The sequence below is a fragment of the Lipotes vexillifer genome, unplaced genomic scaffold (assembly GCF_000442215.2).
Source record: "Lipotes vexillifer unplaced genomic scaffold, Lipotes_vexillifer_v1.1 scaffold135, whole genome shotgun sequence".
Classification (NCBI taxonomy): Eukaryota; Metazoa; Chordata; class Mammalia; order Artiodactyla; family Lipotidae; genus Lipotes; species Lipotes vexillifer.
In genome coordinates this window covers 252,523-270,477 of record NW_006774574.1, presented here as the reverse complement: position 1 = coordinate 270,477, position 17,955 = coordinate 252,523, and the positions used below count along the sequence as shown (strand labels likewise).

The window sequence follows — 17,955 nt, the reverse complement described above, 5'->3', positions numbered from 1 at the left end:
CTGGCATTTCCATAGGGAAATTTTTTAAGAAAAGTAATTAAGGAAAGGGGAACCAAGATCGATGCCTATCATCAAAATTAGATTTGTCAATGTAGAATAAAATAAGTAGAAATAATTTTTCTTAGTGATCTAGAAATGGGAATCAAGAGAAAAAATAATACTTACTTAGGAAATCTAAAGGGATTTAGAGCTTAGAAATACATCCCAGTCAATTCTACATGTAACGTACAACGGTCTGCAAAATTTATAAGGGGAACTGCTACTCCTGGATCACTTTGGAGGTGATGAAATAAGTACTGGTGACTGTGTGAGTCTAGGAGTTTGGTCAAGAGGACAAGGGCTAAATGTCCGGACTCACGTCATGATCAGCCTGTGAAGATTCCATTATCCCAGGGGGTGCTTACTTAAGCCCCAAACTGGAGGGTTTTACTTGTGATTGCTCTGGGTTGTTTGGGTAGATATTGATCGGAGATAGTGTCCTCACTGGACCTTCCCAGAAAGACTGTAAAAGGAGCCGAGAATTCTGCCTTCCATTGGAAATTCTCTGGGAAGGCCATGAGATTTCTTTCTGCTGGTTTATTCCTACGAGAAGCTACCAAAGCCTGTGATCTACCAGCTCTGAACCTCTGAGTCCCTAACGCGCACCACTCCTAGGATTACAGTTCATTGAAAGAGGGATTCAAAAGTGCCAGAGAACTGAAGGAAGAATGCTCCGAGGCCGATCCCTATCTGTGACATCCCTGGGTGGGCTTCCCCGGTGGGAAGTCGGACTCCTTGTGGAGGATTTACTGCTCTTTGAAGTCGCTTGGGAAGTGACCAATAAAGGTTTGTACGGCCCCTGGGGTGGCTATTTGCCAGATTGCTGAAGAATGTAGATTAGGATTTCACAGAATGCTCTCTAGTAAGAGTGAATTGCCGGTGAGTGAGGAAAGTATTCAAACCGAGTATGTTTAGATTCTGTTTAACCTTGTCTATTTCGACAAGGTTGAAATGAAAGGCAATGAAACCTTAAACTGGTGTATGTGTTGAAGGAAGAGAAAATTGAAAATATTAGTCATGGCCAGAGAATGTGCATTTAAATTAAAATTTGAAATCCGTGTTATGACAAGACAGGAATATAGAGTTAATATTTACCTTTCTGGTCTTATGATTTTTCTCAGCAAAGAAAAGCACAATTTTGTACTTTATTTTAGGAAGAACTGTGCCTTTAACCCCACACTCCATTAACGATTATATGAAATATTTAACAACATTTCTAATAATTCAAGATTAGCTTGGAATTAAAGTTTTAACTTAGAACCAGTTCAGAAGGCATAATATTGAGCTCCTATTAAGAAGAATGCACGTAATTTTTTCTTCAATACTATATAAACATAGAAATTATAAAATAAGAAAGGAAATCAAATTGCCAAAACTAAAACAATTTCCTAATAAGGTATAGTATCACTTACCCTGGATTGGAGATGGCAAGGCAGAGAACTGTGACCTAAATGATTTTTATGATAAAGGTATCTGTAAAATTATTAAAAAACAATTCCTCGTGGATTGATATTGTCTCGTTTAAAAGTGTCAAGACTATTACCACTAATACTGAAGGAATATTGGTAAAGAAAAAGGAACCGTTCTGAAGGTTGAGTTCTTCAAGGTCATGAAAAACCAGGCCAAAAGATTGATGGGTAAGGCAGTGATAACTTGTGGAATTTAAAGGATCTGAAATGATAACATGTGATGTGATCTACTACATGTTCATTTTTTTGAAATTTATTTTTTTGGTTTTATTTTTTATGACATGTTTACTGCAGTAGTCCAAAGGATCTGAAATAAACATGAATGTGATACATTACTTCTTCCTTTTCGCTAATCAGAGCCAGTAAAACCTCAAAATCAGAGAAACTGTATTTACAATCTGATTTTTACCTTATGCTCAAAGTTCTCATGTGTATGCATTCATAAAATTCATAAAATCATAAACTAAAAATTAAAAATGAATTCCTCTTATTTAGAAATGCACGGAATGAATGTCAGAGAACAAATCACAGTCTTCCTCTTTGTAGTTTAGTGAGGAAGGAGGAAAGGGGACAGAAACCTTAATATGGAAGCGTGAAGCATTATACCAATAGCTGTTCCTACTGTTCTTTTTCCAGTCCAAGGTTTTTAAATACGCCCAAACCTCCTGGGAACAGAGCCATCTCTGCTACATATAAATCCCAGACTGTGGCTTGAAAGAGAGGTTGTTTTCTTCAGAGTAAGCAGGAACTCAAGGATATAGCTTATTGGTGGAAAAAACTGGGGGGCACTCTTTTGCACCAAGAATCAGTTCAGAAGACCTCTGTGTGGGTTCTCCTGAGCAGAGCCCCTCTCCTTCCTTCTAGCAAACATTGCTGGGGCATTGTCTCCTGGTGCTGGGCACACACAGGTGAAACTGTTTATCCCACAGATCTTGTATCCTGACTACATGCATGCAGCTCTCAGGGCCTAGAACAGTGCCTGGCACATAGAAAATGCTCAATGGGTTTTTTTCTTTTGCATAAAGGTATGAATACATTTATTTTTCAACCTCCAAGTTGCCTTCGATACTTATTTTCTTTCATTTCCCATGCAAGAGGAAGGGAATCTTCTTGTTAAAATGGGACCCACAGAGTGATTTACCCAAATTGATATCATTTCCAACATACCTTTAATATTTATCATGGTTTTTTTTTTTTTTTTTTTTTTTGCAGTACGCGGGCCTCTCACTGTTGTGGCCTCTCCCGTTGCGGAGCACAGGCTCCGGACGCGCAGGCTCAGCGGCCATGGCTCATGGGCCCAGCCGCTCCGCGGCATGTGGGATCTTCCCGGACCAGGGCACGACCCCGTGTCCCCTGCATCGGCAGGCGGACTCTCAACCACTGCGCCACCAGGGAAGCCCCCATGGTCATATTTTTAAGAAATTTTTATATAAATGGACAATTATTGTGTCCATCCCTGACAAGACATTGACACTACAGTTTCTTTGAAAAAATTTACTTTGAACTTTTACTTCCCTGTAGTTCATAGCAGTGATAGGAGGCATCTCTGAGATCATGACTCCAATTCCCCCACTTCATAGATGAAAAGGATGCCTACAAGGCATTAAATGATCAAGCAAATGGCAGGGTTGGGACTAGCATTTCGGTCTCCTCCGGGTCCACTTCTCTTTTTTATTACCACACAAGCATTAAAAATTAAAACGTCCAGTTTCTAAGGAAGTGCCCTGTAGGTGAAAGGACACAGGACTTTAGTCAAAAAGGTCAGGGTTTTCTAAGACTTAGAAAAAAATCCCTTAAACTGTCTGAATATCAGTTTCTTCATGATAAAATGAATGTAGTATGCTCCAGCCATCTTACAATGTTTTGTGGAAACAACAAAATGTATTCATATCCAAGAAGACAAAAGATTTCTTAGGGGAAAAAAATTCCTTACTGTCAGAATTTTGCCCATGAACAATGGAAATGTGTAAAATATAACAAACAAGAGAGTCATAGTTAAGTTATTGGGTGTTAATTCTCAGACGTCAAAATAGCCTTTTCTACTTGTTCACATTAACCTTGAAATCTATTGCTCTTATTCAGTAAAGATTCACCAAGTGTCTATTGGGTATCAGACACTGGAAAACAAGGGGCTTAGAATTTAACAATACAGAATTGATTCCCAATCTTCCAGAATTTACGAACTTGTAGGAAGATGGACATTGAACATGCAATTGTAGTCAGATGTAATGAGTGTAAGAATGAGAACAAGGTGCTCTAGGACTATAAAGGCAGACTTCATTTTACCATTTCGCTATATCGTACTTAGCCAATGTTGCATTTTACTGTTTCACTTTATTGTACTTAGCCAATGTTGCATTTTACTGTTTCGCTTTATTGTACTTAGCCAATGTTGCATTTTTTCTTACAAATTGAAGGTTTGTGGCACCCCTGCATCAAACTTCGTGTCTCTGTGTCACAGTCTAATAATCCTCACAATATATCAAACTTTTTCATTATTAATGTATTGCTATGGTGATCAGTGATCTTTGATGTTACTATAGCAAAAAGATTACAACTTGCTGAAGGCTCAGATGATGGGCAGCCTTTTTTAGCAATAAGGCATTTTTAAATTAAGGTATGTACATTATTTTTTTTAGACAAATGCTATTGCACTCTTAACAGTTTGTGGTATAGTGTAAACGTACCTTTTATAGGCACAGGGAAACCAAAAAATTCATGATTCTCTTTATTGCAATACTCGCTCTATTGGGGTGATCTGGAGCACAGCCTACAATTACCTCTGAGGTCTGCCTGTAATTTAGTGGGGATGGGGGAGGTTTTTACCTAGTTGGAGGCTTGGGAAGAACCTTTGATGAAAAGACATTTGAGCTGACACCTGAAGGATGAATAGCTGTTGGGTAGAGATGAGGCAGTGATAAAGAGGGGACAGAGTTCTATGTGTGGGAACTGTACATGCCAAGGTGCAGAGGTGAGGAAGTATACTCTGTTCAGTGATCTAAGGGAAGCTCAGATGCGGAAAAGGAGTGGAGCATGAGAGGAGACAAGAGAGACCAGCAAGGGCTGGACTGTGGAGTGTATGGTGAGTTAAGAGCCTTAAGGAGTTACATTTCCAATCCACGAAGGATGGGAAGCCATTGAAGTTCTAGATAATGGAAAGTGTTAAGGAGTCAGATGTGGGGTTTTTTAAATTTTTTTTTTAACTGCATGAAAAATTCTTTAAATTCTATAGTGCTTTACAGTTTGCAACTTTCACACACATGATTTCATATAATCCCATAATAACTTTTCCCCCCACCCCTACATTGCTCCTCCCCCCTTCCGTCTCCCCACTGGTAACCACTAATTTGTTCTCTATGTCTGTGAGTTTGCTTCCTTTTGGTTTTATTCACTAGTTTGTTGTATCTTTTAGATTCCACACATAAGCGATATCATGCAGGATTTGTCTTTCTCTCTCTGACCAATTTCACTTAACATAATGCCTTCCAAGTCCATCCATGTTGCTGCAAATGGCAAAATTTCATTTTTTTTTCATGGTTGAGTAGCATTCCATTGTATATATACACCACAAAAAGCACTATTACTAGTTGCGGGACAGGCTAGCAGGAAAGTAACTGTGCCATGGTCTAGGATGGAGAGTTTTGCCCCAGTATTGGAGATAAGGTTTACTTTCAACTTCTTTGCTACAATCATTTCTTCTATACAGACTTGCCCAAATCATTGTAGATTGTGGACCAATGACCATGTTGAGGATATTTAGGGTCAAAAAAGAGTTTAATTAAAAAGAGTTTAATGAATGTTGTCAAAAATAACGTATGCTAATCTAAGAAATGTGAACACTTCTGAAATTTAGTCACTAAATGGATGCTTCCCTCTAAAAGTTGCCTAAAAACAATTTGTTTTAGCACCAAACCAGTGTCAACTGAAAAAAAAGATTGTACAACCTAAAAGTTGAGAACTGTGTTTTAGTCAGCAGACTTTCTGAGGACTATAGCCTCTCAGTTCACTCTGAGGGACTGTTCCAAAGAGGTAAGGCAAGAGCCAGGATATATAGCAATTTTTGCTGAAAAACAAAAAAACATGAACATGTAGTCAGACATCAAACGGTTACTTGCTATGGGCTTCCCTGGTGGCGCAGTGGTTGGGAGTCCGCCTGCCAATGCAGGGGACACGGGTTCGTGTCCTGGTCCGGGAAGATCCCACATGCCGCGGAGCGGCTGGGCCCATGAGCCGTGGCTGCTGAGCCTGCACATCTGAAGCCTGTGCTCTGCAACGGGAGAGGCCACAACAGTGAGAGGTCCGCATACCGCAAAAAAAAAAGAAAAAGAAAAAAAAGAGGTTACTGCTAATTACAAAGACAGACATCTCAAGTTAATGACTTTAAGTATTTTCTATGTTTGGAAAGATGCAAGAGTCTGGGCTTGCAGAAATCATTGAAATCATTCCTTTGATCTGCTTCTTAACTATCTAGGGCCAGTATCCTGTTTTTCTCCATCCTGAATTCCCCTCAGGGTGTACCATTGGGGCAGGTGCGGTGGCTGATGACTTCATGCACAAAACATCCTTTGTTTACTGAAATGGCAGGTGACATTCTTTGTCCGCACCAGCTTATTGCCTGACATAATATTTCTCCCTGCTCCCTCCTCAAACTGGACACCATAGTTCTGGGTTACATGGTACAAAAGGCACATGGAATAATTCAGAAAACTACAGTCAAAACGATGTGGTAGAAACTGATTATGATCAAGTCCACTACTGTAATCTGAGGCAGGAGTTCTAAAGGTGGAGACCTTGATGAAAGTGAACTTCCAGGAGTTTGCAAACCTTCCAAAATTGTATGTGAATATTGTGTGCTCATATGTGTATGTGCTTTGTCAGAGAAAAGGACTGAATGATTTCATCAGATTTCCAGAGGTCCCTGTGATTGATGTGAGAACCACTGCTCTAAAGTTCCCTTAACCTTGGGTTCCTTTTTATTAACCCAGAATGTTTAGAGCCAAAATAAAAAACCTATTTCCCTTAAGTGCTGTTTTCCAAATGGCCTTTCTCGAGAGCAGAGTAGAAAGGATTCCACCCTCCCCAAGACTTAAAGATGCTTATCTTTGTGTCATACTGCTCACTTTCTCCCTCTGCCCCTCCCACCACCATTTTCAAAGATTCATCAGTATGTTGTTCAATAGAGTTACAGTCGGCCGTCCGTATCCACGGTTCCACATCTGTGGATTCAACCAACTCTGGATCAAAAACAGTCAAAATAAAATTCCAGAAAGCTCCAAAAAGCAAACTTTGAATTTACCACGTATCAGCAAACTAGTTACACCCCCATTTACATTGTGTTAGGTGTTATAAGTAACATAGAGATGATTTAATGTATATAGGAGGATAGGCATAGGTTATATGCAAATACTATGCCATTTTATATAAGGGACTTGAGCATCCTTGGATTTTGGTATCCACAGTGGTGGTTGGGGAGTGGTGTCCCAAAACCAACCTGCTGTGGGTACCAAGGGACAATTATACTTACAGTCCTGCTATCTAAAGCTTGTGGGCTCTGGAGTCAGACTGCCTGGATTGTAATCCCAACTCCATCATTACCTTTGTAATACTGGATCCATCTCATAGCCTCTCTGTGTCTCAGTTTCCCCATCTAAAAATAAAGATAATAATAGCATCTTCCTTAATAGTGCTGTGAAAACTAAAATAAACACCAACTGTAAATCACTTAGAACTGTGCTTAGCATCTATTAACACTCTGTTACCTTATTATTATCTCTTATAAAGTTTATTCATAAAATGGGGACATTCATTTGCACACTAGCTCTCACTTTGAGCAATTGCATGTTTCTATTTTTAAATGCAGAAGAAGAAAGAGAAAAAAAATACATGGATCAAAGTTACTACAATCATGGACAACGCTGTAATTAGAGGTTGGGGTTTCTTTGCCTGGTGTGGATATGCAGTGGCCGTGTCATGTCAAAAGCATCCTGAACCACACCACATGAAACACACAGTCTCTGTAAGAACCATGCTTATCACACACATACGTTCAAGATGAGTACTGTCTCTCCACTTCCCTTTCATCCAGATTGCCATGACTAAGCCCTTCCTGTATAAAATATTCAGAGCTGCCGTTGTGGATGTAATCAGGGTGGGGCGTGCTTGTGGGCATGCTCTTAGTGTATCATCTCCCACTGCCCGGGACTGCAGCTGCTTTGATTTGAACCACAGACCCAGCTGACTGCTAGGCACACGAACATTTGGTGGCCATCGTCACCAGTAGCATTTAATCTCTTTCCTACCAAGACCTGCTGCCTCAGAGAATGATGTCTAACTGTGTAATGACTATCCCTGCTTCTGTAACTATGTCTTGGGACAGGAGGGTCAGATTAGTAGCTATGCACACTGAAATCATAGACTTCTAAATTCTCTGACTTTTAACCATTTAAAAATAGTGAAGAGTCTATATATATATATACTTATATTTATATATTATAACATATATCTCCTTTTTATGGCTGGTGCCCACCTTCCATACTGCCTTGGAATTCTGCTTTTAACAATATCAACAGTGTTTCTAGATAAAAACTTGAGGTTTTAAATACTTCATTGACATCTGTGCTATGATAGCTCATCTTTTCTTTCTGATGAAAGGCTTGATACTTTGCCCTTACATTAAAGACAGCTTCCATGTTGTTTCAGGAAAGTATAGATCAATAAAAGACAAAGTACATGTTTGAAAGTGAAGGGTAAGTCCAAATTCAATGACCTACACTGTGGTAAAACAATAATTCATTAAAAAATATGTGTTGGTGAACCTTTGGTTTGTACTCCAGATTTGAAAATAGGAATGACCCTATTTCTCAGCTATCATACTCATCTTTCATGAGCATGCCGAGAGAGGAGTTTGGGGTATATGGTGGTAAATAGAGTGAAAATTAAGGAAAGTTGTTGGCATATAAGTCTGGGAAGGACAGGGAGGGCCTGAAATGGACTTGAACCTGTGAAATAGCAGTAAGAGGACCTCCCCACAGAAAGACTGTACGGGGAGAAGCCTGCGGGGGTGGGGGGAATATTTATTTACAATCAAGCCTCAACCAATATGGGATGAAATTTTAAAAAATTTTATGTTTTTATTCCTGATAGACTGAAAGAACATAGCCATAGTATTTGTAAGCACTCTAAGGCTATTTGGGGACTATTTATCTCAAGGTTGAAGGGCTCAACTGGGAAAAAGAAGCAGCAAATTAATTGTGTTTATCTTTGCATTTCAATTCTCAAATCTAACCATTTTTTTTTTGAAATAAAAAATTTCTCTTCTCCCTTACATCCTTTAGCAAATAAAAATGTGTTTGCATTAGCCCGAGTGTATTTTAATTTGCAACACATAATCTAACAAACAAGGATGTTCAAAGGTCTCTGGGCAAGGTACACAGTTGCAAATAAAAGAGAGTTTTCAAGACCTGAAATGTGAATAAGACATTTAATAAGTGTATGCCATCAGAACCCGATAACATAGTCTCCTGGATAATATAAACATGAAGGAAAACAGTCTACAAAGAGGGGGAATTATTTGGAGATTTTCAATTTTTATTGACAGTGGGCTTGAATAAAGCTTATATAAATATATATACTTTTAAATATGTTGCTAAGATGTGACTCCAAGACGTCAGAGAAAAGTTCTTCTTTTTAGTTGCTCTTGCAAACTATTTCTCTAATTTTTTTTTTCCTCAACAAGTGGTTTTGACGGTTCCTAAATTTTTCTGGAATTTGGGGAAATATTTAGGCATCCTTGATGTTGCCATCAATTTATGTAGACTCAGATTCGTGGTTGAATGGTTAAGTGAATCCTGTCTGTTCTGGTGCAGTCTGAAAAGCTCTGCTTTGCAGGTTTGCAGAGCCTCTTTCTGGTCCCACGCTGTCCTCATCAGCCACCTGAGCTGAGATTGATAGTGTCCTTATTATCAGATTCTGCTCAAGTGACAGTTTAAATTTCTTTTAGGTATGGTCAAAAAGATTTTTCTTAAAGATCAAATTTCTAAGGACAATAAATTTATGGAGGCTTATATGAAAATTACATGTAATATTTACATGTTGGGAGTTACATTAGCTCTTTTCTTTTATAAATTAATGAACCCGGTTGTATCATGTAATAGTATTAACATTTGCCTTTTGTGTCTCACCTGTCAAAAGGCAATTTACCAAAATGTGTATTTTGAGTGATTCAGACTTTCAAAAAAATATGCAAATGGAAATTCTACCTTTTGGCTCTCTGTTATGACTATCAGTAAGATTTATTAATAAAGGTCTACTTTATTGAAATAAGAAATTTAAGAGATGCAGTAGCTATCAAAACCTACATCCTGAAGAATTGAAATACCTTATGAAAAACCATGATGAAAAATAAGACTTTTTCTTCTTAATATACAAGTAACACAATTGTCCTTGGAAGTGGGGTTGATGATTGGTGCCAGAATCTGTATTGGCTTGGGAATTTTATACAGGATTTCTTGAGTCGTTCCTTTGCCTGTGGTTCATGGACAAAGTATCGCTCAAGAAATTGATTCACATTGTTTTCATATTCTCATACGAGGTGATTGCTTTGAGCTGGCATGGGAAATATCCTGTCCAGTTTACTGAAGGTCTTTTTCCCCTTGGTCCTCTCTATTCCTCCTACCTGTTTACTGAACCCCTCCTTTTGAACGCCTAGGACTCTCTGCTTGTACCCTCTGCTCCCAAAATAGAGCCTTGCCTCTGACTGTTCTCTCTGCCTAAAAATTTCTCCCCCATGATATCCCCTTGCCTGATTTCCTTACCCTTTTAAGTACTTACTCCAAACATCACCTTTTCAATGAGGCCTAATTTTTAATACTGCTGCTCCAACCTGCTCTTCCTCCCCAAGTGATGTACTGTTTTAGCCCCCTTGAACAGGAGAGCTAACTGAGCCGTAGACAGGTTACGTGAGTTAACTAGTTCAATTAAAGTTGGTTACAATTTTTCACCACCATAATTCTTTAATAAATATCCTTATACACACATCTTCTTATTTTTCCCCCAGGACAGTTTTCCAGATGTAAACATGCTGGGTATAACAGTATGCATATTTTCCAAGAGTATACATATTTTTTGGCTTTGTGTTTTAATAGTTGTAGCAGCAATGCCAGAGAGGCAAAATGAAATACCATATGAAAACTTGTATTTGTTTCATTGGGTTTGACATGAGGATTGGGCCAAGCATCCCCCCTCAAAATCCATCAGCTTCTCCTTGTCAAAAGGTACTTGCTTGGTCCCTAGAAGGGAAGAGGCTCTTTATCCTGGGAGACTTATAATTTGAGCAGTGGCTGTTACTTGGTCATATTTTATCCCCTTGGACCACTGTTGGAGAAGGGGTAAAATGTGATTACTGCTGCTGAGGGCATGTGTCATGACAATAGCTGTTTGTCTCACCTTTGACACTTCCATGTGGATAGAGGTTTAAGCCAAGTACTGCTTTATTCCAATTGTCTTTTCAGGTTTCCTTGAAATATTTGTACTTCTCTGCTGCTGCCAACCTGCTGCTTTCTGACAAGCACCCAGCATGAAATTGAACAAAATAGTAACTCTTTGATAATGTCCCTTAAAAATTTTTCTTTTAGAAAGTTAAATAAACCCTTGCGCTTGATGGACCCCAAATGCTAACTTAAAAATGAGTACTAACCCAATATTTTATATCAACTATACTTCAATGAAAAAATGTTGGCTTAAGTAACATAGAAGAAAAATGAAGACTTGTGTCCATCCCTTCATCACTTAAAATGAACTACTAACCTGAATGATAATGGGACCTTTTCTTTTTAACAGTTGGTGGCATCTATACTGTGATTCAGACAAAGGCCAAAACAACAGCAGATGAATGGGGAGACAATTACTTTCTGCTTGGTCCATATTTTGAGCATAATATGAAGACTCAGGTAGAAGAATGTGAACCTGTAAATGATGCTGTGAGAAGAGCAGTGGACGCAATGAACAAACATGGCTGCCAGGTAAAGGATACTGTCCGACCCTTCATTAAGCAAGCCTTAGTAAACTGTTGTGGGAAAACACCACAATGTACACAAACTCACAAGAAAAGGCTACTCATCTTCTTAGGGGAAAGGAGTTGGTTTAGAGAAAGATGATGAACTTGATTTTAAATAGGTTACATTTGAGGCACTTTGTGAAAACCATAATATATCCATCCAGAAGTATACTAGGTTTGGAACTCAGCAGAGGGTATAGAATAGAGATGTTTGGGGAAAAGTGATTTGTGTCTAAATTGTAGTTGACATTATGGGTGTTGATAACATTATTCAGTGGAAGATTATAGACTAAGAGCAAAGGTTTTGAGCCAGATCTTTGGGCAATGTGAACATGTTAGAATAGCTACACAAAAAGAAGTCAGAGACTGCAAAAGTAGAAGTGCAGCTGGTTATTAGAAGCAAGGATGTCCAAGTGCTAATCCTCAGAACCTGTGAATATGTTACCTTATAAAGAAGGACTTTGTGGCTGTGACTGTGTTAAGGTTCTTGAGATGGGAAGATTATCCTGGATTATCTGGGTAGGTCCAGTGTAATTACAAGGGTCCTTATAAGAAGGAGGCAGTAGGGCTTCCCTGGTGGCACAGTGGTTGAGAGTCTGCCTGCCGATGCAGGGGACACGGGTTCGTGCCCCGGTCCAGGAAGATCCCACATGCCGCGGAGCGGCTGGGCCTGTGAGCCATGGCCGCTGAGCCTGCGCGTCCGGAGCCTGTGCTCCGCAATGGGAGAGGCCACAGCAGTGAGAGGTCCGCGTACCGCAAAAAAAAAAAAAAAAAAAAAAAAAAAAAAAGAAGGAGGCAGTACAATTAGAATCAGAGATGAGATGTGACAATGGAAACAGAAATTGGAGTGATGAGAGCTTTGAGATGGAGGAAGGAAGGGGCCACAAGCCAAGGAATGCAGGTGGCCTCTAGAAGCTGGGAAAGGGTAGAGAACAGATTCTCCCCTAGGGACTGCAAGTGGAATGCAACTCTGCTGATATGTCGGTTTTAACCCTTATATAAGACCCATTTCAGAGGACTTGCTCCCAAATCTGTCAGATAACAGATTTGCGTTGTTTTAAACTACTAGGAAGGCAGTAATTTGTTGCCATCACAACAGGAATAGAGATGTCAAGACAAGGAAGGAGAGAGTTTCAAGTATAGAGGAGGGACTGAATCAACAAAGGATTGAGCCAGGGTCAGCTTGGTTTAGCAATATTCAGGCCATTTGTGGTCAGCTTGCTAACTACAGCTTCAGGGGAAAAAGGAGGGTTAAATCAGATTGCAGTAGCTTGAGGAATGAATGAGTGGTGAGATAAAGGATACAGAAGTGTGACTATGAGATTTTTCTGTGAAGAGGAAAGATAAGTTGTTTCAGAGTGACATGGTTTTGAGAGTTGGTATTTTCTTAAATATGAGTGAGCACATTTATATGACAAAAGGAAATATCTAGGGGGGCGCAGAGAGAAGCTGAAAGTTCAGAAGGAATGGGTGATTGAAGAGAGTAAGATCACTGAGGACAGGAGAGGGAACGAGATCCAAAGCACTACTAAAAGGATCGTTCTTCACTCCTCACTCAAACTGGAAACAAAGGATGAATGCAAACAGAGATAAGCTGATGAAGAATTCAGGATGGTCTCACTCAGTGTTTCTGATGATCTTAAGAGCTAAAGGTCATCTTCTGAGAGTCAGGAGGCAAGTGTTAAAATAAGAGAATATGACAAAAAACGTTCAGAAAGTGTTCAAGGAATAGGCAAAAGAATTTCTAGACATTTTTAAGGTACAGTCGTGAATTTTTTGTTGTTGTTTTTGTTGTTTTTGCGGTATGTGGGCCTCTCACTGTTGTGGCCTCTCCCGTTGCGGAGCACAGGCTCCGGACGCGCAGGCTCAGCGGCCATGGCTCACGGGCCGAGCCGCTCCGCAGCATGTGGGATCCTCCGGGACCGGGGCACGAACCCGCATCCCCCGCATCGGCAGGCGGACTCTCAACCACGGCGCCACCAGGGAAGCCCAGTCGTGATTTTTTTAATGGCACAAATATACACGACTGTGACTTTCTCCAGCAGCTAGAGTGGAAGTGAAGGAAGTAAAATAGTTGGAGATTTGGTGTTGTTTAATTTCAGCATTTGTGCAACGGGGCAAGGTGACACAAGTCTTAGAGGTAACTTTATGATTGACTGAATTAATTGTTGAGTTGATGAATTGTTAGGTCTGAAATGGATAGGAAAGGAAGGATGAAAGGAGAAAGATGGGGGTGATGTAGGAGAAAATGGGAGGTTCCAGAAACTGGAGGTCTTGAAGGGAGGCATACACTGGGAGAAATATAGTGAGAGAAGTGGAAGTATGGTAGTTGTGGTCAAGGGATACAATGCTAAGGTTGAACATTTCAGAGGAGGAACAGTTTGGATTTTGACAAGGATAAGATTGCCATGAAGTTCTTTGAAGTCAGTAACGTCCAATAGCTATGATGTAAGTGTGTAGGATACAATCCTGGATTTTAAAGTTGCCCAGAATAAGGTAGAAAAGTAACCAAGAGATTTGTAGAACAAGGAAAGTAACATATTTGCATAACGAAAATTTCAGAGGTGTCTTTATATACGAATAAAGAATAAGGTTTTAAAAGTTTCAGTGTAATTTAAAAAATCTTAACTTTCCTTCCTACTCACCCCAGGAATATAGTTTCTGGGGGTGAAAAAATGAGAAGTTCTTACTGAGATGTCCATGTGAGTGGTGATGTCTAGGAGGTATATACAAGGTTTAAGGTGCAGAATATTTAGTTTAAAAGGGAACTTGAGGTCCCAGAGGGCACCATGGTAGCATATCGCCGTGAGAATAACATCGAGAATTAGGAGAGTAGGGAAGGTTGCATGTTGTACTGTTGGGATGAAATGAGTGAGATGTTAGAAGGGGTTTGCATTTGAAACACCTGTGAACGAAGAGGAAGGTGAAAGCCATGGTGGAACTGACTGGTCTCAAGATTCTAAATGGATTTCTGATGTAAGGATGTTTCCATGTCAGGGCTGAGAATGCACTGCAAGTCAAGACAAGCTAGCTTACATTCTCTGTTCAGCACTTCACTGTGTCTTAGCTCACTGTATCATACGTCACATATTAGGCAGCTGGTAGCTATTTGTTAATTGAATACATAAATCAATGAGTGTCCCAAAGAGAAAACTATTGAAATGTTGTTTGGGGCTCAGGAAAAAATCTGAAAGAGTGCCATGATAAATACTGAATTACAGTGGAAGCGACTGACACATAATCAGGGTCTTTCAATGTTGACAGGCATGGCTGGGAAAGAGACATCACCATACATTCCTGAGTCCCAAGCAAGGGAACGATGATCAAACGGGCTTTCACACTCTGTAAAATTCAGCCTTGGGTGGAGTCATAATGTCAATGTAAGCAGTGTAGACACATTCAGTTTACTAGAGAGGTCTGAATACCCAATGAGAGAAGCTCTTAGCTTCTGCCAGCTTCAGAAGGGTTTGAAGTGATTTATGGAATTGCCTTGCATGTAATAGGAGAATAAACATAAAATAAAGAGCATGAGTAAATTACTATAGAAAAATAGAGACCAAAGGGGAAGTTAAAACTTGGATATACAAGTGACCAAATAATTACAAGTGGAAAAAATTTGAAATAGCTACTGCATTAAAACTTGCACAAGGTAAAACATTTAGGAACAAAAGAATCAATTTGATGAATGTAATAGAATTAGACCTTGAGCTGCTAGATTAAAGAGAAAATGCATCTTGGGCAATACATTTAGTTACGACCTCTGGCAGCAACCATATTGGGAAACACTTGGTGTCACATTTTCTTTGTTAGGAGGAATATAGGAAATTATACACATTTGTCTAGAGAAACAACTTTTTTTCTGGCAGGAAATGTCGTAAGTCCTGTTGCATAAAGGAAAATAAGTGACGTGGTAGACATATCCAACTCCAGGTTGTTAAAGACAGAGCAGTTCACCTTATGACTCTATCATAAAAGCATAGACCATAATATTAAATCCTAAAACCATGGGCTCAAGGTCACAGGAGGATAATAAGGGACAGAAGAACAGAGATTACATGATTTAAATGCTTCATTTTAAAGTAACCAAATTTAATGAAGTGCAGGAACTTGGAGATTCTAGATGAATGGGTGCCAGCCCATTCCCTCTTCGGGCTCAAACATCAGATGCTCTGTGTTATCACTATGGTTTCCTATATGGCTTGTGTAATCTGCTTTTGAGTTCTAAATACAGTTTATAGCTTCTAAACCCAAATACATTGTTCTCCCTTGCGTTGCCTAGTATTACTCCATGGCTGTGTGTTCTTTTATGGTAGGTGCACTTTGGAAGATGGCTCATAGAAGGCAGTCCTTACGTGGTGCTCTTTGACATAAGCTATTCAGCTCGGAACCTGGACAAGTGGAAAGGTGACCTCTGGGAAGCATGCAATGTTGGTATCCCTTATCACGACCAGGAAGCCAATGAAATACTGATATTTGGATCGTTAACTGCCTGGTTCTTGAAAGAGGTACTGTTTACAGTAGAGTCGTACAACAGAGGAGAAGCAACAATCCTCTAAACTTTAAGCCAATGTCCCTAAAACATTTCAAAGGAATCTGATAAAACATTCAGCCTTCCTGTAACTAAATACCAGCTTTTGGAACAGGGTGATGATAATGCTTATTCATATTTACCTCATGTCAGGTTCAACTAGAATGAAGTGGATAAAACACCCAGTTGTATTCCCTGTTACATAGATAATATTCAACATATATGCAAGAAAAAACAGTATACATCATGCACTATGTACTTGAGTTCTAGCATCATGGGAGTAGAAAATGGCCTGAAATCTTTGATTTTGTTTATGTGTGAGTGCTTGTGTGACTTCAGTGGCTCTTAGACCTTTTAATCATTTGCTAAAGGCTGAAGTGGTCTCAGCAGTTGCTAAGGAGTCCACAGCAGTGAAATAGTCCATAGAGGTAAAAAAAAAAAAACCAAGAGCATTGGAAATCAGTCCTTGTTAAATGAGCCAAGCCTGTACTCAATTCCTGAAAGCATGGCAGGAGGATTTCTTCCTATTCCTTTCATTACCTCAAGATGATTATGCCTCACTTAAAAATCGGAGAATGAAGAGCATCCCTAGCAAAGTGGGACTGTGGTCTAAGGACAAATCACAGAACTCTATGTTGGGAGTGTGTCCCCTTGACCAGTATAACTTCTTTCTGATGAATTAAGTCCAACAGCCATAAAGGGCTGCTTTGAGGTGAAGGGGAAGTGAAGGGGTGGTCCTATTGCTTTGTCTTGGTGACACCGTAGAAGAGTGAGGCTGCTGACAGGATCTGGCCTAATGACAAATAGATGCAAGCTTAGCATCAGTTGCTGAAACCAACTCTTCCTCTGCCAACTGCCCCAGGGCTGAGGCCAGCCTCCACGAGCACCCACACATGCCACACATGCGTGCATGTCAAGCCTTCCAGGTGATTCTGATGTACCCTAGGTATGTGAACTGCTGTCTTAGGTTAACTCTCCAGACTTCCCAATTCTCTGGGCAGGCTCCTTGAACACAGGTGTTTTTCATTATTGATGCTACTCCCCCACTAGGGAAACAGTCATTAAGGGGAGTGGAATGTAAATATTAATTTTTTGTAAGGGTGAAACAAAGTAACATTTTTTATTGAAGTGCAGTTGATTTAAATATTGTGTTAGTTTCAGGTGTACAGCAAAGTGATTCAGTTATATATATATATTTTTTTCCATTATAGGTTATTATAAGATACTAATATAGTTCCCTGTGCTACACAGTAAATCCTTGTTGTTTATCTATTTTATATATGGTAGTGTGTATCTGTTAATTCCATCTTCCTAATTTATCCCTCCTTCCAACCCTTTGGTAACCATAACTTTGTTTTCTATGTCTGTGAGTCTGTTTCTGTTTTGTAAATAAATTCATTTGTATTATTTTCCATATTCCACATATAAGTGATATCATGTAATATTTGTCTCTCTCTCTTTGACTTACTTCACTTAGTATAATATTCTCTAGGTCCATCCATGTTGCTGCAAATGGAAATATTTCATTCTTTTTTATAGCTGAGTAATATTCCATTGTATATATATACCACATCTTTATCCATTCCTCTGTCGATGGACGTTTAGGTTGCTTCCATGTCTTGACTACTGTAAATAGTGCTGCAATGAACATTGGGGTGCGTGTATCTTTTCGAATTATGGTTTTCTCTGGATATATGCCCAGGAGTGGGATTGCTGGATCATATGGTAGCTATATTTTTAGTGAAACAAAGTAACTTTTAGGTTAAGAAACTGGTGCCCTGACTAGTGTTAGAATTAGACCTGGAATTAGACCTGGGTCCTAAGTGTGTTATTAAATTTCTATTTGATTCTAAGCAAGTTATTAA

At 39.4% G+C, this 17,955-nt stretch overlaps 1 protein-coding gene across 1 annotated transcript in view; it reads left to right on the top strand.

Annotated features, from left to right (window-relative positions):
• Positions 1-707: 707 nt before the first annotated feature.
• Positions 708-17,955, top strand: part of GYS2 (glycogen synthase 2) — a 56,144-nt gene continuing 38,896 nt past the window's right edge. The window contains exons 1-3 of the mRNA XM_007449368.1: positions 708-825; positions 11,346-11,527; positions 15,876-16,067. Of these exons, the coding sequence (XP_007449430.1) occupies positions 708-825; positions 11,346-11,527; positions 15,876-16,067 (492 nt within the window). The remainder of the gene's footprint in view (positions 826-11,345; positions 11,528-15,875; positions 16,068-17,955) is intronic.